Source organism: Lepidothrix coronata, unplaced genomic scaffold, assembly GCF_001604755.1.
Source record: "Lepidothrix coronata isolate B3197 unplaced genomic scaffold, Lepidothrix_coronata-1.0 Scaffold210, whole genome shotgun sequence".
In the NCBI taxonomy this organism is placed as follows: domain Eukaryota; kingdom Metazoa; phylum Chordata; class Aves; order Passeriformes; family Pipridae; genus Lepidothrix; species Lepidothrix coronata.
In genome coordinates this window covers 187,380-210,040 of record NW_016690390.1, presented here as the reverse complement: position 1 = coordinate 210,040, position 22,661 = coordinate 187,380, and the positions used below count along the sequence as shown (strand labels likewise).

At 55.6% G+C, this 22,661-nt stretch overlaps 1 protein-coding gene across 1 annotated transcript; it reads left to right on the top strand.

Annotated features, from left to right (window-relative positions):
- Window positions 1-8,231: 8,231 nt before the first annotated feature.
- On the top strand, window positions 8,232-22,452 carry UNC13D (unc-13 homolog D). Its single transcript, XM_017832989.1, has 32 exons — window positions 8,232-8,288; window positions 10,705-10,737; window positions 11,005-11,112; window positions 11,500-11,559; window positions 11,770-11,836; window positions 11,921-12,098; window positions 12,226-12,270; window positions 12,634-12,702; window positions 12,901-12,970; window positions 13,287-13,391; window positions 13,692-13,784; window positions 14,037-14,140; window positions 14,371-14,488; window positions 15,017-15,141; window positions 15,413-15,503; window positions 15,787-15,843; window positions 15,930-16,027; window positions 16,230-16,281; window positions 16,560-16,690; window positions 17,060-17,180; window positions 17,745-17,888; window positions 18,032-18,130; window positions 18,566-18,772; window positions 18,944-19,012; window positions 19,209-19,288; window positions 19,512-19,617; window positions 19,691-19,762; window positions 19,874-19,957; window positions 20,233-20,353; window positions 20,987-21,110; window positions 21,456-21,661; window positions 21,761-22,452. Exons 1-32 carry the CDS (start codon window positions 8,232-8,234, stop codon window positions 21,880-21,882), a joined length of 3,216 nt encoding a protein of 1,071 aa, XP_017688478.1. The 3' UTR covers window positions 21,883-22,452.
- The last annotated feature ends 209 nt before the right edge of the window (window positions 22,453-22,661 follow it).

Below are 22,661 nucleotides of genomic sequence, written 5' to 3'. Positions count from 1 at the left end.
CTTGGGGCATCTGTGTGTGAGTGGGGAAACTTGATGGTGACTTGGTAGCCTTGGATGGGGAGAGGGAGAATTAAACAGCAAAATCACTTGGATTTTATTCTTGGCTGTTCATTGCTGACATCAGTGGCTTGATTTGTCTTGGCTGACTTTGTGAAATGAAAATAAGATGTTAAAATCTTTCGACAAAAGCCTATTTCACAATTCCTCTTGGAAGCTGGTGCAGTGACTGCTTTACACTTTACCCAGATGTGTCACCCGGGTGTTTTTTCCAGACCAGTTGTCCCTGAAAAAGTTGCAGCCTCTTTACTGTTTTACTTTGCAGGAGGTAGCTGAGGGACACAGCATAATTAATGCCTCTAAAATGTCTCTAATTAGGAGCAATCCATAATTTTGGGTGTTTTCCCCTGTTAGTGTGCTGAGACGCCTGGGTAGTTCTGCCCAGTTAGTTGGAGCTCCCTCAGATGTGCTCCTGGTGGCTCTTCTCCCTGGAAAAGTGAGGAGTTGTTGCTCCTTCCTCCCGGGTGTGCTCCAGCAGCAGTGCTGGAGCTCTTCCTCCCTCTGAGCTGAACAAGGCGTGTGAGTGTCTCTTGGCAGGGCAGGAGAGGCGTGTTCCACCTGGGATCAGATCCTGATCAGCCCCTCCGGTTCCTCTGGCACCTGCCAAGCAGGAGTTACTCAGAAGCTGCTTTCCAGGTAACATCCAAACCTCCCTTGGTTTCATTCCTCCTCCCAGCTGCCCCTGGCTGCCTTCATTCTGTCGAGTTCCCTGACCAGCCAGGGTGGACATCTTCCAGATTCTGTTCTGTTTTACATCCCTTTTGACTCTCCTGTCCTCCCACGTGGCTGTTTTACTGCATTTTAAGGCTGGCTGAGCCACTTGGGTTGGTTTTCTGTGGAAGAGGTGGGTGGAGCAGGAAAACATTTAAGAGATAAAACGTTACAGTCCACTAGGAACGGAATAAATCCTGTTTTGTGAATTAAATTACTTCACATCAAGGTTTCCTCAATCACATCCATTCAACTGTAAGATGCTGCAGAAACCTCTCTGTACTGGCTCTGTCCCAGTTACCCTCTACTCCCAGACAGAGAATCCTAGAAAACACAGATTGCACGGACTTTCCAGGTCTCTTGCCCAGCCCAGCTCCCTGTGCAGCTCTTAGGCCAGCAACCAGAACAAATCCAAGAGGCTTTTTAAAAATCTTTCCTCAGCTAAAGGTGCTTGGGAGAGAAACATTTAGATCCCTGCTCCCATGGGAACTGGGCTCCATGGTTCAAGCTGAGTCTCTTCCCTTAGTGTGGACCAGGGGCAAGACCTGCAGAGGCACCATGAGGTTTGCTGTTTGGAAAAAGGGAAATATATTTAGAGGATGAGTCAGGCTGGAATAAATGAAATATTCCTTTCCTCAGCACGGGTGTCACTGAGCTAAATCTGGCTTTTGAACTGTGGGCTTTTCACAGTGGTTTGGGGTTGAATGTTCCCATTCTCCCGGGCTGGAGCTGGTCATGGTCTGTGGGGAGGGGAGGAGGAGCAAAACAAAGAGACTGAGCATGGTATTCTTGCGTGTTTGGAGTGTGCTGATGGGAAGTGAAGCACATTTTGGGAATGCTGAAGCTGTGGGGCCGAAAGGCTGGGGCAAGTCACACAGTCAAGCAGGGCTCATGCAGGTGTTGGGCTGAGTGGAGCAGCACAATTCTAGATGCTCGTGAGAATCCCTGCCTGAAACCCCACATTTGGCTTAGATATTCAGCACTTGGTGCCATCTCCCTAATGGGAACTGGGAGCTGTTCTCTGCTTGGGAAAGGGCTTAGGGAGCATGGAAGGGTCAGCTGGTCCTGCTGCCCACATAAAAGGTTTTAAATATTAAAGCAGGGAAGTGCAATTGAAAGTCTGCTGGTGCTCTGGAGTGTGGTGGGAGTAGGGGAGCAGGAAATGTTGTGCATTAACACGTCTCCAGGTCTGGACCCTGCTTAAATGATTAACCAGCTGAGCAGCAGAAGGATGTCATGTGAAAGCCAGATTGGTACCATTAAATTCCAGAATTTGGATGGTATTATACTACTGAGGGAAAAGAGGGGTCATAGGGAACAGTTAGTGCTGAATCCTTTGGCAGAGAGAGATTTTCCACCACCATGTGCAGTTCTGTCTCCTTGGTGTGACTCAGGCTCTTCACCTGAGAAGTCTCTCCCTGCCCCTTGTGTCTGCTCCCTGTGCTGAAAAGGTGGCTGTTTCCCTCCTTTGGGGAGAGTGGTGTAACTGGGTATTTCCAAAGTGCTTTGAGATCTTATGCAAAAAAAAACTGTTGCTGCAGGAACCGCGGGTGTTACTTAGAGGTTTCCTACTGTTGGCCCTGAAATCTTGGTGCTGTCCCTGGGGGCTGGGGAAGGTCTTTACCCTGGAAGGATTACCCCATCCTTAAGGATTAAGGATCCTCACCCTGTGAGGATTACCCCATCCTGTGTGTGCTTGCCCAGGATTGCCTCCAGATGAAGGAAGAGACAGAGCCCTCCTCTTCCTCCACACTGCTCTGCCCAGATTTTACCTCAATTGCTCCGACTTGGTGCAATTTACTGCATAAAAATCATTATTTTGCATTATATTTTTCCTAGCTGGGGGGATGCACTGAGCAGTCAAAGGGACTGGGGTTAACCTAACCTGGCCAGCACCTCCCTGTGCTCTGCGTGTGCCTTCCTTTGAGGTTTGTGAGGACTTCAAGCCACTCTCCGAACTGTAGACGGTCAAATTGCGTCTCTGCCACGTGATGGACACCGTGATTTATGAGCTCTGGCTCACAGCACTGTCTCCTTTCTCAAGTGCTGCTGGAGGTGGCAGGAGGCGTGGGGTGAAGTTTGGATCCAGCTGTTCCCGGAGCAGCCGGGAGCAAGGCCAGCCCTGGCCGGGGAGTGGCTCGTGTTGGCTGATGCGGTCGGACCACGGGCTCCTCCAGCTGTGAAGAACTGCCAGGTGTGTGGTGGAGGTGGGTTTAGCCAAGGCAGGCTGTGACCAGGGGGTGGTTTCAGGTTAAAGCTGCACAGCTAAGCCTGAGTGACAAACGTGGGGGTTTGTGGGTTGGTGTGAAATGCCAGAAGGCGCAGGGTGGGGATCTTTATTTTAGTCAAGGGCTCTCTCTGCAGCCATAGTGGGTGTTACTCACCCGTCTGCTCTCCTGAGTGAGTCAGCTCCAAGAGCTGCCACCATGAGACTGAACTGGAAACCGGTATTTCAGCATCCTCCTTGCTTAGGGGCCAGCACTGAGCCACCCCAAGAGGCCCCAGTGGGATGTGAAAGGACCCAGGTCACAGAGAGCAGGAGCAGGGACTTGTACGTGCTGGTGGGGGCTGCTGGATCTCACACCTCGGGGTGTAAACGATCCAAGATTCATCTCTGCTGCCTCCTTCCAGCCTGCCTGACATTTCCTACGATCTCTGGATACTGGAACAAAAGGTATCAGCTTGGCTCCATTTGCAAGCTCTGTTCAGCAAATCCCATCTTTCTAAACCTTTCCTTTCCCTTGCTCAAGTCATGTCTTCTCCTCCTCCTCCTCACATACTTTGCTCCATAAGGGCTGGGCCCTGGCTGGGACACAGTCACTCTCCCCATGGCATGGATTGACTGCAATAATATTCCATGTTTTGGTACGTCTGTCTGGAATCTGGGGGTGGTGGGAGGGGTTCAGCCCTGCAGCCTCCTCCTGTCATTGAAGCCCGTGGCTCCACAGGGCTTGGAAGGCTCCTCAGGGGCTTTGAAATGCTTGTGGGGAGAATTGTTGGTGGAAAACCCATGGGGGAAGCACTCTGGTTGATAATTTGGCATGTGTGCTCCAGGATAAGCTGGTTAATGGGCACCATGAGGCATGGAGGGTGTCTGGGATTCAGCCCCAAGTTCTTCCACCTGCTCTCAATTCAGTCCCCGAACCAGCACATAAAATGGCCTTGAAATCTTTGTCCCCCGTTCCCTGTCCTACAGTGAGAACAGCCACTGCCCCAGCCCTGCAGAGAGGGAGTGATAAATCCAGTATCTGACACTGAATTCATCTCATTAGGAGAGGGAAGTGGAAGGAATACTTGCTGCACACACAGAGCACATGACAGTGATGGTGAAAACATTTTCAAGTGCTCACAAGGTGCTGTGAGGCAAATGAGTGGGGACTACACGTGAAGTTTGTGACCTCCTTGGAGTTATCCTTGCAACATCCCTGCCATGGATCTGGCAGATCTTGTGCTCCTGCATGGGGCTCCCAGGGGGAACAGAGCTTTCACAACTGCCCTGTCCCGTGTGGGTGGCTGGAAGTCCCCTTTGCTCTTCCCAGAAGGATGGAGCTTGCCTTGACATCGTCCTAAATGGCCCAAATGATGTGGGAGGTGCTGTGTGTTCCCTCACTCCTTCCCAGCTGCCATCAGTTTTTGTGAGGTGCCCTCAAAGCTCTCAGGAGAGCCTGTGGCAGGAGAGATGTGGGGCTAGGGCAGAAGTAACTGGAAGACCCTCCAGTAAACATGGAAGGGGGAATGGCTGACATCCCTCCTGGGTATGGAATCACTGATCCCAGAGCACACAGCACCCGCTGGTTCCTGGGCAGAAACCCCATCTGGGCAGTCCCAAGGAGGGGGAACAGGGATGTCCCTCTTCTCATTTCAAAACCACCTTCCTCTCCTCTGTCCTGTGCCTGCACTGGCCGCCTTGCCAACCTTGGGCAGGCGCAGCCGGGTTTTGCAGAGTCATCGGACCCCGTGTTTAAAAGGAGAAGTGAGGGAGGGACATGTTGAAATCAATTTTTTGACTATTTGCCCGTTTCCATCTGAGAGATAAGGGTGAGGCCAAGCTGCAACTCCAGGACTATCAAGCCAAGAGGTAGGAGATAAACTGCTGTTAACGCTGGCAGAGGGTCCTTCCCTCCCAGGCCTTCCTAAAAAAGGGAAGATGATTCCCTTTAAAGAGGGTGATAATGCTTGTTCTTTGGAGATCTGTTTTCTCAGCAGCACCTATAATCCTGTTGGTTATAGTGAACTGTGGATTTTACTTATACCAGGGACAGGTATAAAGGGTTTTTTCCTTTGGGATGAGTTGTTTTTAAAATTAATGTAAGACTTCACTCTATGTTGTGCATGTTTACTGTAGTTATTTTAGGAGGCAGACTGATGGTGTGGGGAGGGAGGGCTGGTTTGGGGAATGCTGACCCACTCCCTTTGGAGAGTCCTGACCTGGGTGTCTGGGATGTCTTGCTAGTTGTCTGCCAGCTTGGGGCACAGAGGTTATTGGGATTGTCTCTACTAACCAGAAATCTGTGCTCATCGTGTAGCTGTTTTTATGGCTTTTCTCATTGTTTCCTGGACAAGGAGTAATTCAAGGTGCAAATATAATGAAATATGGGAGCTCAGTGATTTTTGTCACCGGTGTTTTGTGGAGCAGGTGGCTGCTGGTAAAATCCAGGGGGGAAAAGGATATTTGCTGTTCTTGAAACCTGGTCACCAAACAAAACCTGATCTCCATTGGTACACACAGAAGCTCAAATCCACGTGAGCCCTGCACAGAGACCTTCCTAAGGACTGTGCTGGCCTCTGGTGGGAGAGCTGGCTCTGCCCAAGCATTTCCAGCAGGCATTGCAAACCAGTGCAGTGACCAGCTGGGGAACTGGTGGGGAAACTGCTTTTTAACAGACACTTCCACACCAAAGCTGAACATTTCCTCTAAAACCTGCAAAGCTCCAGCCCAGCCACCAGCTCCTGGGTAGAGAATGACTGCCTGATGCTTACCAGTATTTATGTGCAGTGGATTTTATTTCTTCAGTGTTACAAGGAGAAGAGAGATGGATTTGAGGATTGACTAAACTCTTTAAGTTGTTCTCTCTGTGCTGGTTGAGGCAAGAGACATCTCTTTGACTTCTGCTATTTTTTGCTGGCAAGAAGCAGCAAAAGGTGTGAGCAGCTTGGAGATGTTGCATCCACATCCTGCCTTTATCTCTGTTGCTCTTTGCTGGACCTGATTTTGCTTTTGCAATCAAAGCTAAGAGCAGAGATGACAGCAATTGTTTCCAAAGGCCATCGTGCACTTTATGTCTCTACTTCCCACTGACAACACTTTGCAGTGGAGCACTGATGTCCCAGATCATTAAATTGCATTTCTGTGTGTCATGGGAGTAGGAATAGGCTCCTCCACCACCTCCCCCTCCATCTGCCAGGGAGGAGATGCTTTTAAGCTGTTTGCCAAGGTGAAGCCAATGCTAGACTGGATAAAGTCGAGGCTGAGGCTGGCAGGGCTGGGCAAGCACCTCTGGGCATCTGTGCCAGCAAAGGGGATGGGCATCCTCACTGGGTGTGGGCTGAGGAGGCAGCTCCAGTGCCAAACTGGGGAGTGCAGAAGGGATGCTGAAGCCCAGTTCCTCTGTACTGGGGTACTGCACCAGTGCCTGGGGACAGATACCAGAGCCCTCCTGACATGGGAGAGAGCAGAACTGTAACGAGCAGCTTTTTCAGACCTTGGGAGATGAGGCTGAACAATCTCAGGGATGGATTTCAGCTTTTCAGTGTCTCGCTGTATCTCTGGATTTTTATTCCACAGAATACCTTGGCATGCCCTTGCCCCTGGCAACCCACTGTGTGCGTGCTGTGCAGCCCCTCTTGGCCTCAGCCCTGTGCTGGCTGACCTGGACAAAGAAAATCTGACCACCCCCCCAGTGCCCACAGCCCTTTTTCCATCTCCTGGCCTGCCAGCTTCAGGGAACCCCTCTTGCCAATATACCCTGTTCTTACAGGTTTCCAGGGCAAAGAGAAGTTGTGTCTTTCCTAAAGCAGCTAAAACAGTGCAATCTGCCTTAATTAGAGGACTAGATGATTGCAAGGGTGAAAGGGACTGGTTGCCTGCCCCTGTCCTCTCACAGCGATGCTGCTGCCAGCATCCTCCTGCAGCCCTGGTTGGAGCCAACCGGCTTGGTGCTGCTGGATTGTGATGCCTTCCACGGTAGTTAGGAGGACAAACTGTCCAGTGCAGTTTCCATGGTCATGGTTTCCTGTTTGGACTCAGCAGAAATCCCTGAAGGGCTACAAAGCACCACTGATCTTGACGTGGAGCCTCTGCCCTCTGTGTTGCATCAGAAGCATCTTGTTTATGGCTTCCAGGAGTGTCCATGGGCCAGAAACGGGAAGGCTGGGAAGACAAAACTCCCCTTAATGGAAGGTGCAGCATCAGCCGTGGTCACAGCCCTGCTGCACAGGGCCTGTGGCTCCTCAGCAGCCCCGGCAGTGACACCAAACCCCAGCAGTGACACTGAGCACAGGCTGATGTCCGTGTTCTTCCCTGGGCTGTGGGTCTGGCCGGTGAGCAGCAAATGCTTTTGCAGCTCAACAGCCCCTGGGAGCCCCAGCGAGGCTGCTCTTCCATGTGCCTGTAGGGTATGCCAGACATCCAGGAGCAAATCTGCTCTTCCCTTGGCCATGTCCTGGTGCCCACCCATGCCTTCCCCTGTCTGCCACCAGTGCAGGCGTTCCGATAGGGATCTGTGCGGGGCGGGCGTCGCTGCCGGTCTGTGATAGGCAACTGCCCGGGGAGCTGCAATCAGATAAAGTGTTTACAAGAATGAAAGCTGATGGTAAAGCACAAGTGTTTAACTTCTCTTCCTGCTGCTTTTTTTTTCTCGGTAACCAGCTCTGTCTGGACAGTCTTTTTGGGAAGAAGGCCACACGCCCTTTCCCAGTGCTGTCCCTGGCACGTGCACTCACTGCATCAGTTCTCAGCCCAGCCTTGTCCAACACGTTTGGCTGTCACAAGGATTTCCCACCCTGCAACTTTTGCATGAGGTTTTTAATCCCCTCCATCCTTTGGGGCTGAAGACACCTTCTGCTTTCTGCAAGGTCTCTGTTTGTGCTCACAGGGCATGACAGATCCCAAATACACGTGTTGCCTCCACCAATCCTCCCCATCACCCCCATTCCCTGCTGGGCTTTGACATCTCAGGACTATTTCTGTCCACTTGCTCCCAATTCCTTACTCATAAACAACAGCAGAGACTGGGTGTGATACCTTTCTTTTGCCCCCATCCCATCTGTTCCATGAGGTCCCTGTCACCGAGGGGGTGCTGGGAAGCTGCTCTCGAAGGAGCCCTGTGTGCATTTCCGCTTGCAAAAATGGCCACGGCGAGATAAGGTCTGTGGTTTCCTTTGAGCAAGAGAGTGAGTGGGAGAGGCAGCAGCGTCAGGCAGAGTTGCAGCCACTCCCCTGCCGTGCTCAGCCTCCCCTGGAGATGGATCCTGCTGGCCGGACCCCCGTGGGGACCCTCCCCAGGGAAGAGAACCCCGAGGTAGGTGGCCTTGACCCTGGGGAGCTGGGGAGCGTGTTTGGGGTGCAATGGCCCCAGGAGGGGATCTGTACCCTGGGGTGCAGAGCTGGATGCTCAGGCTGTAAAAGGGGAATGAGAGAAAAGGGATGGAGTCCATGTCCCGGATGTGATGGTTTGCAAGGGCGACCGAGGTATGGGGGAACCAAACCCGTGTAAATGTGCACCCAAGGGTGTGTGCAGGGTTGGCTACAGCTCTGTGCTGGCACTGAGGGTCCCCTCTTAGCTCAGCTACAGCTTCTCAGCACCTCACAGCCCCTCTGGGCTCCCTCCTGCCAGCAGCTTCCCCAAAGCCCTGCCCTGGGCCAAGCCAACCAACTTCCTCTGCAGTGGACAGACAGATGGTGTCTGTTCTCACCAGTGCTGCTGGGAGCATGAGGGCCTGATCCCTTGTGCTGGATTCCTGGGATGACCCACCCCTCCTCAGGACTTGTCCTCCCTCCCAAATGCCCCCATCTCCACAGCCAGGCTGGCCTCCTGCACCACTGACACTGCTGCAGCTACTGGGGTGGGGTGATGCTGGTGGCTGTATCTGGACCTGGATTTAAGCAACACTCTTGGATTTGAGCTGGGCTCTTGGCGTGGGGATTAGCAGCAGTAAACACATCCTGGTGGCTCAGCTCAGCTTTAGCTTAGCCGGTCCCATGCACATATGGGCAAACACGGAGCAGATCCCGCAGCCGCTGTGCCTGATGGCAGAAGGGAGCAGCAGGGACCTGCCCCCAAATCAGCAGCAATTCCTCCCCCTGCCTTACTCCTCATGCTACCCCACTGCTGGACAAGGAGCAGATGCTTGTGGCTTGCTGATAAGTGATGGCAGCAGAGGAATGAAGTCCTTTTTCTCTCCCCTCTGCGCTCGTGACCTTGCTATGGGGCAGCACTGCCCATGGTGATGCTGAAGGATTCGGGATGGGGCCATACCCCCCATGCCATGGTGAAGGCAGAACAGTGCCAGCAGCAGTGAAAGGTGGATGGTCCCTGGTCAGGGGCAGGCAAGAGCAGGCTGGGATCCTCCTGCATGCAATGGGTCCCCCTTTTCCAGGGGCCTTTCCCAGGAGCCACCACAGCCCCCAGCACCCACCTGTGGGTGAAAGAAGGTATGAGGAGGCAGATGGGAAAGAAGTAGCTCAAGGGTTAAATTTGTCAAGGATGGAAGAGTTGAATTTAGTCCAGATGGCTGGGGGATTATGCCAGCCCTAGATTTGCCATAAGCAAATGTTAATGTTTCCAGCTCGGGGTTGGGTTTTTTCTATCAGGGGTATCCTAAGGTCACTTTGGGGCCTGGGCTGACCCACAGGTAGAGCTTGTGCACCCATTCATGCAGCCCTGCCAGCCCTGGCTGAGCGGGCACAGGAACTTTGCTTGACACAGAAAGGCCCAAATGCATTTCAAAAATTTCCATTATTTTTTCTGGCGTCACCCCCTTGTACTCCCAGAGGCTCCAGCTCTGGGATCCATAACAGATGACACAGGAGCATTGGTCCCCTTCCTTAGGTGGCATCACCCAGCTCATGGCAGTGGCAAAGTCATTGTCACCTGGCCAGGCTCTGCAGCAGGAATGAGTTTCTGGGCTGTGGTGGTGTCTGAATCCAGGCTGTGGTGAGAGAAGCAGATGCAGGACAAGCTCAGCCTTGGGGAGGGAAGAGGGGTGAGGATGGGTTGAGAGCTGGTTTTCTAGGGAAAAAGTGGTTGGCAGAAGTGGTTTGATCTCCCTGCTGGACCCACACAGAGCTGGGATGAGTGGGAGGTGACATTTTAGGTGGGGAATGGCAGGGGCTGTGTTGGCAGCAGGACCCGCCCAGCCAGTCCTGGGGTGAGTGCCATGGGAGTCAGGCAGTGCCTCATCACATGGCTCTTTTAATTTAATTCCCATTTGGAAAGGCAGTGCTATTGCTGGTCATCCTTCAAGTGGGGAATGGAGCAATGCATCAAATCCCAAAGTTTTTTTGGAATCTCCTTGCCCAGCCTGCAGCTCCTTGCTGTCCTTTGGCCACCTGCCCTCTCCCTCAGCTGCTTTGCTTTCCAGCCTGGCCCTGCTGGAGCAAGCAGCTCTGTGGGGTGAGAGGAGGGTAGTTGGCCTTTAAAACCTCCTGAGGGTCACCCCAAATGACTGTTGCCATCCTTGCTGCCCCCTCCTCAATTAACAGGGATTGGGGGTGACATCCTACTGCTGCCCTGCTGGGGGGTGACAGACAAAGTGGTCCCTTGGCTGAGGGGTGCCTGTGGGCTGTCACAGCACCCTTTGGGGCATCCCACCCTTATGGACAGTGTATGATCCCACCCCATCCTGGCTGCCCTGCCCTGTCCAAACACGATTTCCTCCCCAAACCACGTTGTACCACAAGACCTTACGGGAAACTCTCTCCTCTTTTCTCTCTAGATGGATCTGTCCCACCGGTTCTCCAAGGCAGAGGTATGAGCAAGGCCCCACCACGGTCTCCCTTGGTGGCACTGGAGGGGGGGGCAGTGCTGCTGGGGCTTGGGGACATGGCTCAGCTCCTGGAGTTCCTCCTCAGGGACAGGCAGTGGTGGGTGAGCAGGGCTTGATTCAGGGGGGTGGCAGGGACCAGTGGGAGCTTCATGAAGTGTGAGGGGGACACCCCACTGATCCTGGGGGACCCATGGAGCAAGTCCCCACTAGCCTGGCCCCACGTGAGGTGTCAGCACTGTCCCCCCACAGCTGGACCGGCTCTATGAGGAGGTTCTTTACACCATCCGGCACCGCCTGGGCAAGCCCGAGCCCCACCAGGTTGCAGACTCCCAGGAGCTCTACTCCTACGTGCAAAAGGTGGGTCCCCTCCTGATGGGGTCCCCCAAACCTGTCCCCTGACGTGCCCATCCTCCCAGCTGAAGGGGATGGTGGGGGTCACTCAGAGGGAGTTTTTAACGAGCATCTTAAAAGATGTAGCAGCAGGATCCAGCTGGAGGGCTGGGACAGCCTGTGGCTGGGAAATGTTAGCTCTAGGGAGAAATGTTTATCTTAGGCCTGAGATGGTGGGAAGAAGGCTCTCCCTCAACAGCTTTCAGCTGGTCCCCAGCCCCCCTGCTGGGCTCTTTGCTCCTCTCCTCTCCCCTTGAGCTGCAGCTGGCTCCCAGGGAGTGGAGGGAAGCCCCTGGCTGCTCTCCAGCCGTGTTAAGAGGGCAGCATCCATTACCAGCCCTGATATCCACACAGGCTTTCGGCATGGATGCGAAGGAGCACAGTGTCATCATGCAGCGGGTCATGGAACTGGAGGTATGGCCTCTCCCCAGTATGCTGCTGGGGGGAATACTGGGGTGGTGTTGGGGGGCTGCAGTGCCTCCTGGCCCCTGTGTTCGGGATTTGGGGTGCCCTGGGGTTGTCACTGCCTGGGTAGAAGTTGATGGTGTGGTTCTGCTCGAGCCCCATCCTTCCTCGCAGGGTTGGTGACCCCACACATCAATAGTTATTTTTTCATTCTTCCAGAGCCCAATTTATTGCCTGAAAGCAACTGTGAAGGAAGCCAAGGGGATTTTGGGCAAAGATGTCAGTGGTAAGTGGGGTCGGGGTGGGTGTCCTGTGAGAAAAGGGGCAGCTGCTGCTCCCGACTGGGACTTGCACAGCTCTGCCCTCTCAGGCTTCAGCGACCCATACTGCCTGCTGGGCATCGAGGCCAAGAGCCAGGAGCCAGCCCACCCTGACCACAGGAAGAGGATGAAGGCTGTGGTCAAAGACCTCATCCCTGAAGACCAGATCCATCGCACACAAGTCATAAGCCAGACCCTCAGCCCGGTGTGGGACGAGACGTTTATCCTGTAATCCAACACCCCTTGGCTTCGCTGTTGGGGGGCTGGATGGGGTGGCCAGGGCTCTTGGGGGTGGATGAGGGGCTTCACCACTTTCATGTCACTCGAGTAACAGCATCCTGCCTGTGCCTTACAGGGAGTTTGAAGATGTGGAGACAGCCAGCTTCCACCTGGACATGTGGTGAGTGGCAGCATCCCTGGCCAGTGACCCCAAGAGCCTGTCCTGAGGGATTCCTGCCTCCTAGGAGGGTCCCTGAGGTGGTCCTCCAACCTACACCCTTTAAAAAGCCCCAGAAACCAGCTGGGAACCCCTCTTCCCATCACTTTCTGCTGCAGCAGTGCTCAGTGCAGGATGTGACCTGCACGAGCAGAGAGAGCCCAGGTAGGGCCAATCCTGAGCCCAGGTTCTATTTATGGAAAGAAGCCACATGCTTGCAGATTTTGGCTGCTTTTAGGGGTGGCATCTGTCCTGACACTTCCTCCCTCCTGTACCTTCCCTCCTCTGCCATCACTTCTCCCTGAATTTCCCCCTTTCCCCTGGCAGGGACTCGGACGTGGTGGAGTCGATGCGGCACAAGCTGGGGGAGCTGACGGACCTCCACGGCCTCAAACGGTTGGTGCTGGTGAGGCCCCAAGGCTGCTGAGGGAAGAGGGCTTGGAAAATGCTTGTTTGTTTGCTGGATTTTAAAAATCACCTTTGGAAGGAGGGAGGGAGGGCAGCAGGTCTGTGCCACCCTTCATTCCCTTCAGCTGTGGCTGGGTCACAGCTGCAGGACACCTTCTGACCCCCTCCTTTGTCTGTGCCTTTCAGGATCTTTAAAGATGCTCGCAAAGACAAAGGGCAGGATGATTTCCTGGGAAATGTGGTCCTTCGCCTAAAGGTGAGTGCCAGGGTGCACCATCCTCTTCTCCAGGCACCAGTTAAACCTCTAGGGGTCCAGGCAGGATCCCAGCACTGTGATAGCACCCAGCAGAGCCAGGATCCTGGCTCAGAGCCACAGACTCATGCCAGGTCATTCGCTGTGGTGGCAGGTGCCACAGTCACTACAACACACTCAGGCATTGTACATCCTGTATTTTTAATCAAATACAATCTTTCTGTCCCATGAATGGAGATCAGGATTCCCTGGTCCCTGAGTGAGATCCTTCCCCCAGGAAGGATGAGCTTGAAGCTCATCCTTGTCTCTGTGCCTCCAGGACCTGCACTGCTGGAATGACCAGTGGTACCAGCTGGAGCCACGGACCGAGACGTATCCCAACCGGGGAGACTGTCACCTGCAGTTCCTACTGACCCACAAGAAGGTGGGAGAGGGTGGGGAAAGGCTTCCCTTCTCAATACCTTGGCAGGATAGGAAGTTTCCCATCCCTTGGGGCTTATCTTGGGGTCAGAGATCCCTGCCCCAGGACCAGAGGTGCCAGCACCAGGGTTTGCATGTGCTGGGCCCTTCCCTGAGCTCTGTGCCAGCACAGGGACCCTGCTCCTGGTGCACCTGCACCCCTTGGCTCTCCAGCTCCATGCTTTTTGACTTCTATGTCCCCACTCTGACTGTGTCTCTGCATATTCAGGCAGGTGATGGTTATTTCTGCCTTGTCTCTTCTCAGAGGGCCACCACGAGCAGCCGGACACAGCCGAGCTACACCGTCCATCGCCACCTCCTGCAGCAGCTGGTGTCCTATGAGATCCTTCAGCACCAGGTACTGGTGCTGTACCAGTGCCAGTAGCAGCCCTCCAGCAGCTGGGCTGGGTGAGGGCTTCCTTTGGAGCCCATCGCCCCTGACACATCGTGCAGTGTGAGGAGAACGAGGGTCAGGATGATCCCTGCCCATGCCTGGCATCCTTACGGGACACACACTCCTCCCATAGTCCTGCAAATACACCCCACCTGCCCCCCTCCCTGCTCATCCTGTGTTGCTCCAGGACATATCACCTCTTTTCCATCCTCACAGGCCGGGAGCATCTCCTGGGATGGGGAGCTGAGCAGCCACGCCAGCACTGTGCTGTACCTGCACGCCACACAGAAGGATCTCTCCGACTTCCACCAGGTCATGGCGTAAGTAATCCACACTCAGGGAGTCTCCTGGGGGGTTAAGGGCCCCAGTGCCTTCCCTGGAACTGTCTGACTGCAGCTGGTGTCCCCCATGAGCTCAGTGTGGTGGGTATTGCCCCCTGCACCCAGGAGACCTGGGTCCTGCCCCTGTGACTGTGGGTGGGGGAGCCCCACGCTGACCCCTGCGTGCCCCCAGACTCTGGGGGCTCATCCCAGCCCTCCCTCTTCCCCAGGAAGTGGCTGGCATACAGCAAACTCTACCAGAGCCTCGAGTTCAACAGCAACTGCCTCCTGCACCAGATCACCAGCATCGAGTACCAGTGGGCACAGGAGCGCCTCAGGCCAGAGCAGGTGAGGGGGCTCTGGCACAGCTGGTGGGCAGAGATCAGGGAAAGGTGCCTCATGCATCCAACCCTGAGCCTCTCCTCCCAGCTCCCAGGGCCATTTCACTCCCGGTGTTCCAGGAAGGGCACAGGGATGCTGGGGCAGCTGGAGGACATTTCCCAGTGGTTTGTTCTCCCCCTCTCCATGGAGAAGCTCTTCCCCTTTGTGCAAGCTTCCCCTCCTCCCTCCCTGCCATCAAGTCACAACACCCTGCAAAACTTAAATATGACCCAGTTCCTACTTTTCCCTGCCTGTTTTCCCAGAGCATCCCTGCGCCCTGCTGAGACCCTGAATTGTTCATGCATAGCAATAAGATTTAAGAACAAAGCTCAGTTCAGCCCCTCCAGGGAGAAGCTAATCGAGGCATCAAGGGGTTTTCCCATCCCTGGAGCCGGCTGGAAAGGAATGGGAACCACCAGCTCCCTCCGCGGTGGTGCCGTGGTCCTGCAGGCATCTGCCTGTCACTGAGGGGGACGTTTCTTTTCTTCTCCCCAGAAAGCAGAGCTGGCCGAGTCCTTCCAGTCCCTGCTGACCTACGGGGTCTCCCTCATCCGGAGGTACCGCATCATTTTCCCCCTCTCTGTCCCGAGGTCCAAGGAGAGGCTCCAGTCCCTGCTCCGGTGAGTCAGGCACCGGTGCCAGCTGAGTGGGGGGTTGTAGGACTTTGCCACTGTGATGGACAAGCCCGTGAGCTTGAGCAAAAACCTTTGTGAGCCCTTTCTGACTCCTTCTAGGCTGCTGTAACACTTGTCCTGTCCTGTCCCTCATCCTGTGCTCCCTGTGGGGGATGTTGTTGGGAGGGGAAGGTCTGTTTGGGTAGGGTCTCCGGGGAGAGAGGTGGTTGTTTCTGGTGGCTGGTGCTGGGTTTCACTTGAGGTTCTCTCTTTGCAGGGTCCTGGTCCAGATGTGCAAAACAAAAGCTTTCCGTGAGTTGTGCACGCTCAGCCCTGACCTGCCCCAGATGATCTCCACGGCACTGAAGGTACCAGGGGTCTCACCCACCCCAGACCCAGTGAGGTGGGACCCTCTGGGTCTCCCTTCCCTTACGTCCCCTGCCCAATGCCTACACCTCAGCAAATCCACATGGACCACCACGGTGGGGGAAATACCCACCCCTCTTCAAACTGGTGGTCCCAGCCTGTGGTTCCCACCACATGGAGCTGGGTCCTGACCCCACCCAGGGGACAGGGAGAGTGAAGGGAGTGACAGAGCTGTCTTTGCTCCTCCTGCTTCCTTGACACTCCATCAGGACTCCTCTCTTGCAGTCAGGCACGACAGAATGGTTTCACATGCAGAAGGAGCACCTCAAGCCCATAGTGAAGGTCAGTTCCCATCTCTGCCTCCCTGACATGGTAAAGTCACCTCAAAACGTCCGAGCATCCAAAACAAGCTGTTCCTTCCTTTGCAGAGCATGGAGGAGAATGGAAAAGCCTTGTCCAGACTCCTCCTGGAGGTGATAGAAGATCTCCAGCAGTGCCACAAAATCTGGAATAAATTCTTCATTAAGTAGGTTCCAAGCGACAGGGCACTTTGATGCCTCATTCCTTGGCCCTTGGGCCCCACAGGTAGCATCTGTAGTCCCACCTCTACCCTTCAGACCTGTATTGTCCTTGCCCTCAGGACAAGGGCGTGGTCTGGGATGGTTTGCTGGGCTGGGTTTGCTGGGCTGGGGCTGGCAGGCTCCTGATGTCCCATTTCTCTCTTGCAGCACCTTCAAGTTGAATATCTTCTCCATTGCCTACCTGGAGCTGGAGAGCCTGGTGAGCAAGCCTGGGCTGCTCTGCACTCATGGGACTAAGGTCTAAAGGCAGTCCAATATTTTGGCCACTCTTCAGGCAGTAAGAGATTGTAGCAAGACAGGGAAAATCCCCATCTCTCTGTGCATGCCCATAAGTGCCCTATGGTCTGCTTACTTCACCCAGTGAATCTCCTGAAATGCCACCAAAAAGGAAGAGGAATCCCCTGAGCTGACCCTCACCCTGTGAGTCCAGAAGGAGCAATCCCAGCTGGACCCTCACTGACAGTTCCCTCTTCCCAGGTTGCGGAACATGTCCAGGAGCAACTGCACGAGGTCGACAGCAGCATGTCCAAGCCCACAGCTGAGAGCCTTTTCCAGCTCTACATGAACCTGCAGGAGCTCTATCGGATGAAGGACTTCCTCCCGAGGAGGTATCCAACCCAGAGAGAGGAGAGATGCCAAAGGGAGGGATCGAGCAGTTGAGAGGAACCCCAAATCCTTCCCATTCACCTACATCACCAGTTAGACACCAGGCAGACCAGGCTGTTGGTGTCTGGTGTTGATGGGAGCATCACCAGAGGGGTTTCAGGCTCATCTCTGGGTGGGTTGATGGAGACCTCAACTTCCAGACAAGGGGAGGTTTCTCTTTATCACAGTTGCTGCAGTGCTGCCTCCACCTCGGGGCAGTTGCTTGTGTGTGAGGGGTGATGTGAGAGCAGGAGGGGTGATGTGAGAGCAGGAGGGGTGACAGCCCCATGCCATTGCTGTGCAGTTGGAGAAGCTGGTGCCTTCATCCACAGGGATGGACCTCTGGCTCTGAGCAATTTCCACCAGTGGTTCAAGGAAGCTGTGCCCCAGTGGCTACAAAAGGCCTACAACACTGCACTGGAGAGGGCTCAGAGAGCTGTCCAGATGGACCAGGTAATGTGGGGAAGAAAAGATCTCCCTCTTCCCTGTGGGGACACTCCAGCTTTCCTCCATTCCTTGCCCCTGTGCCTGGCTCATAGCACTGAGACCACCACGTAGGTGTCTCTTGCAGCCCAGCAGCAGGTTCCTCACTCAAATGCATAACAAAGGATGTGGTTTCCTGGACCAGCTGATCCCACCCTGGCCCCACACTGTGTCCCTGTGCCCCTTCCCTCGCTGCTCTCTGGCAGCCCATGTGAGCTGAGGAGCCTTCATTTGGGCCATGCCATGAGCATCCCCTTTGCTTCCAACCTCTAGAAAGAGGGAAGGGAAGGCAGCCATGGGCCCACAGGCTTCTCTCTCCTCTTCACTGGGGTCCAGCAATGCTGGGTTGGAGTATGGGAAGCAGGGAGCTGCTCCACCCATCTTCATGTCCTCCTCTCTCCAAAGTGGCTGTGTGATGACATAGGGATATATGAGGCTGATGATGGGCCAGAGAGCCACAAAGCAAAGGAGCAGCTCTGCTCTCTGGGCTGGCATCTTTCTGTACAAGTTGCATTTGCTTTCTCTGCCCCTCAGCTGAAGCCCTTTGGGGAGCACAACAAGCACAGCACCTCCACTGTTGACCTGTCCACCTGCTACGCCCAGATTGTGAAGACCTGGCAGCAGCTCAACTGGCCGGACCCTGAGGAAGCCTTCATGATCATGGTGAAGCTTGTGGAGGTTTGTACACCTGGGCATCAGCACCCAGAGTTTCCTCTCCTGCTCTTGGAGATGTGTGTCCAGGGCTCCTGTCCCACCCCTGACCCCGTGGTGGTCCCGGTGCTGCCTGGTTCAATCCCGTTGGCTTCTTCTCTATCCTGCAGGATATGTGCAAAATCTCCCTGATGTACTGCCGGCTCATCAAGGAGAGGGCTGAGGCTCTGTCCCTGAGTGAGCAGAACGAGGGCGAAGCAGCCAACAGGGTTGGTATGGGGGCACTGCTCCAGGACAGGCAGGATTTGGCCGTGGTTTCTGGGCAAAGGGGGAGATGAACCGCTGAGAACCCAGCTGATATCTCCAGTTTGGGATTCATAGGGATCAGTGGGCCCCCAATAGCCATAATCCTGGAAAATCAGGAGGGAAATGGTGTGAATAGGGAGAGAGGGATGGAGATGAGGACATGGATAAGGGTGGGGATGGGAATGAACATGGGGACAGTAGCAGAGATGGGACTGGGAATGAGGAAGGGGATGAAGATGGGGTAGTGCTGGGGGTGGGGATAAGGATGGGGATGGAGATGGGGATGGAGATGGGGATGGAGATGGGGATGGAGATGGGGATGGAGATAGTGATGTGACTGGGGATGAGGGATGCACAAGGGGTTGTGGGACACCCTGAAGGAGACCCACCTCCCCCAGCTCTGCATCGTGGTGAACAACATCAAGCAGCTGCGGGTGCTGATCCTGAGGCTCCCGACGCAGCTGGACTGGGCGCAGCTGGAGCAGCGCACGGGGGCCGTCATCGACCGGCAGCAGATCCAGCACACGCTGCACCACCAGCTCGACAGCACCGTGTCCTGCCTGGACCACGAGGTCCGGGACGTGGTGCAGGCCCTGGCCACCAAGGTGACCACCAGCCACTGACCCCCCCTGGCCCTCGCCTGGCCCAGAGCAGCTTCACCCAAGGCGTCCTGGAGCCCATAATGCTCCTGGGACGGAGACAACGTGGACCTGGGTGTGGGGAGGCTGGTGCAGAGGGCGAAGTCTTAAGTGCCTTCCTGTGTTTCTCCCTGGCAGCTGGAAAAGGGCATTGCCAGACATATCCAGGAGCTCTCATCTTCCAATAATACCAAGGAGCCTGAGGATGTAAGTACCTGATTCAGCCCCTTCTGGACCATCTTTTTCAGGGCCATCCATAATGCTTTGCTTGATCCTGTGTTAGCAGCAGGACCAGACCAGGCACAGCCTGCCCATGTCCTGTGGGAAGGAGCCCCTCTGGGATCCTCCTCTGCTGCATACGACCCCTCGTGCCCTCCCCAACACCCCTCTCCTCTCTCTGCAGTCCATCATCCCACTCATGAAGTTCCTGGAGTCGGAACTGCAGTATCTCAACGAGCATCTGGTCCAGGAGAACTTCAAAAGGTGACCAGGGCACTGGGGATGGCAGAGGTCACCAGTGTCACTGTCCCTCAGGCAGGAGTGTCACCCCAGCTCTGTGGGGCACAGGGACATCCTGCTTCGGGCTGCTCAGCCCAGCAGGATGAGTCACTTCCCTCTGGGGCTTTGCAAGGCCTCTGAGCTGAGGACCATCCCTTCAACCCACCTGCTGGACCTTGCTCACAGCCTTCCTCCCTTGCCCCTGCAGCCTCCTCACTCTCCTCTGGCACCACACCCTGTCCGTGCTCTCGGCAGCAGCAGCACCGCAGGTCCCCTCAGCCCAGCACTACAAGAGGCTGTACTGTGCCCTGAAGGTACCCAGGGAGAACAGGGGGTCCCTGGCAGGGATGGGGTTTGGTTGGTGGCTGACAGGATCCTTCTCCCCAGAGCCTGGAGCTGTGCTTCTACGGCGAGGGCTGTGGGCTGCCACTGGAGATCCTGCACACTGCAGCCTTCCTGGTACGGAGGGGTGGGGATGGGGGGCTCCAATAAGAGTCCCCTTGGGAGGAAGGAACACCAGGCTGTGGACCTGTCCGTGTGCTTGACCATCACCTCTCACACTCCCCACAGTCGCTGGAGACCCACCTGGCCCTCTGCTCCGCCAGCAGCCGCAAGCTCATCCAGAAATACTTCAGCAACAGGATCAAGCAGCAGGTAGCAGTCTGGATGGTGCTCCCAGCCCCTTCCCACATCCCACCTTGCATTCATGAGGCTGCCCAGCACAGCCTGCCTGTGGAAACGTGGAATTTCCCCTCACTGTTTGGGCTGTTTTTGCCCCAGTGGTGGCAACTGAGCCAGAGGGGGCTCAGTTGCATTCCAGAGGATTCCATCACCTCCTGGGTACCCGAAAATTTCTACTCAGGCCCCATGCATGCCCTCCCTGGGTGTGCTGAAGGGCAGCACCCTTATTCTTGTACCCCACTGCTCAGCTGGACACAAGCTCGGAGAAGTTTGGGGCCGTGACGATCAAGGCTCTGTACCGCCCTTCGGAGCAGAAACTCCGCGTGGAAGTGCTCAACGCTGCCAACCTCATCCCGCTGGACTCCAACGGTGGGTGTGGGTGGGCTGGGGGGCCCCACCAAACCAGGACCCTCCTGTGGGTGGGCTGGGGGGCCCCACTGCCCCGGGGACCCCCTGTCCACAGTCCCCTGGGTAGGAGAGATACTGGCAGTGCTTGGAGTAACTCTCTTGATTTGCTTTTCCATCCAAGGAGGGGATTTGGGGAAGAGGGAGGGTTATTGTGCTGATCCGGGGTGGTCTGGGGTGTGGCAAGCAGGACCAGGCAGGACACTGTGCCCACACCCCACTGCCTTCACCTTGAGGCACAAGGCAGCAGCCAGGGCAGGTGGCTTTTCTTCATCGTGCAACCCAGTTGCAGACAAAAAAAGTGATGCCAAGGTGACGAGGGACATTCTCCCGGGCTGGCTGTCGTTCGGGGAGCTCTCCAGGAGAGGTCACTCCTCCTGCAGCCACCTGTGGCCGATGGACGTGTGGGCAGGGTTAGGGATGTTCCTGCGTCTTCCCAGGAGCATGGGCTGGGCTGGGGATTGTGGTGAGGGTGCCCTGACCCCCGTTCCCCCCGCCCCCAGCCATCCCAGTGTGTCCAAGTCACCCCATCTGGGTTCATCCCGCTGTGCCGGGGCAGAGGGGTTGTGGGCAGGGCTGATGTTTGCACCCCACCAGGCTCCAGCGACCCCTTTGTCCAGCTCACCCTGGAGCCCCGGCACGAGTTCCCCGAGGTGGTGGCCCGGACCACCCAGTGCAAGAGGAACGAGCTGCACCCCCTCTTCGACGAAGCCTTTGACTTGTACGTAGGGGCTGACACCCACCGGCCCCCCTGTCCCTGCAGCCCCTCAGGCTTCAGTCGAGCCCCTGCCATGGGGCTGCTGCTCCAGGAACTGGGTCCTGTCTGGGGATTTCACCCCCTGCACCCCAGCGGGGGCTCAGCCGGGGGGTCCCACGGTGGGAGCTGGGCTGGGGGTGACCCCAAACACCTGGGTGCTGTTGGTGGGTGTAAGGCTGGGCTGGGACCCTGTGCTTTGAGGTGCTGGGAGCAGTGCAGGGGGGGTGGCTTCCCGGGGAGCACGGAAGGTTGCATTTCGGGATGGAGGGGGTGGGATGTGATGAGCACCAGCATCCCCTTCCCTTGCAGCTTGATCCCTCCGGAGAAGTGCCGGCAGGAGGGGGCCTGTCTGCTGCTGACCGTGTTCGACTACGACACGCTGGGGTCCAATGACCTGGAGGGCGAAGCCTTCTTCCCCCTCTGCCACCTGCCCGGCCTCAATGATGATGAGGACAAGGCTGACATGGGACGGGTGCCCCAGACCCGCCTCCCCCTCACTCACCCCAAACCCACTGGTGAGTAAGTGGTGCCCTGCCAAGCCACTGCTGGCCCTGTGGCATGAGGAAGGGGCTGTGGTGAGCATCTCCCACCATCATTCCCCTCTTCTCTGGCAGGGGACGAGATCCTCCGGCTGCTGGAGTCCAGGAAAGGGGACAAAGAGGCTCAGGCCTTTGTTAAGCTCCGTAAGCAACGAGCCAAGCAGTCCAAGGAGACACAGTCCAAGGAGGCAGAGTGAGGGAGGCAGAAGAAGAGGGTCCTGAAATGAGGGGTCTGGCCAGTGGATCCCAGGAGATTTGTGGTGCTGGAGCAAGAGCCATCTGCAGGGATTAGGGGGGACAGAGAGGACCTCTGTGCCCCCCATCACCTCCCAGCACCCATCTCACCCCCACCTTCGGGAAGCAACACTCCCGTGAGCCTGGGGAGGGTGGGCACATGGATTTCAAGGGATTTCTTCACCTGCCTGGACTAGGAACACTACATGAGGGATGTGAAAGACTGTGACTGTCCCTGCCTGTTCCTTGGGAGCTTGTCACTGCCTGTGCCACATCTCCTGGCCCGGTCCCCAACCCTCCTGCCTGCAACAGGCATCAGGGCAATGCAAACACATCCAAGTTGATCCAGTCTGGGTGCAACCATGTCCAAAGCTGCCTTCATTTTATTTTTATTTTTTTTTTTTACTGTTTTAAATCTTTTTCCCCCTCTTTTTCTTGTGGATAAGCCTCTTATTTTAAATGAAAAGCCACAAAGCTGATGCGTGGGTTGAGTCTCTGCAGTGGCCCTGTGCCGGGGGCAGCTGTGGCAGCAGCACGGCAGGGTGGGACAAGGCATTTGGGATGTGGTGGGAGCTGCTGAAATGTGTATAGCTCTTGTGTCTGGTTTGTTTTTTTTTTTATTTTTATTTTACCACCAATTGTATCCACCTGCTGGAGCTGAGGGAGCCTGGGCAGCAATAAAGAACATCGCAGTGCTGGCAGCCAAACCAGGAGGCACTTGGGGCTGCTGGAGGCCAGACAC

Bases quoted from the DNA above. Each gene is read 5' to 3' on its own strand.
- UNC13D (XM_017832989.1), top strand. From the start codon at position 8,232: ATGGATCCTGCTGGCCGGACCCCCGTGGGGACCCTCCCCAGGGAAGAG. The intron at 12,099-12,225 runs GTAATCCAACAC...TGTGCCTTACAG, and splicing joins TGGGACGAGACGTTTATCCT to GGAGTTTGAAGATGTGGAGA. The intron at 19,763-19,873 runs GTACGGAGGGGT...CACTCCCCACAG, and splicing joins TGCACACTGCAGCCTTCCTG to TCGCTGGAGACCCACCTGGC.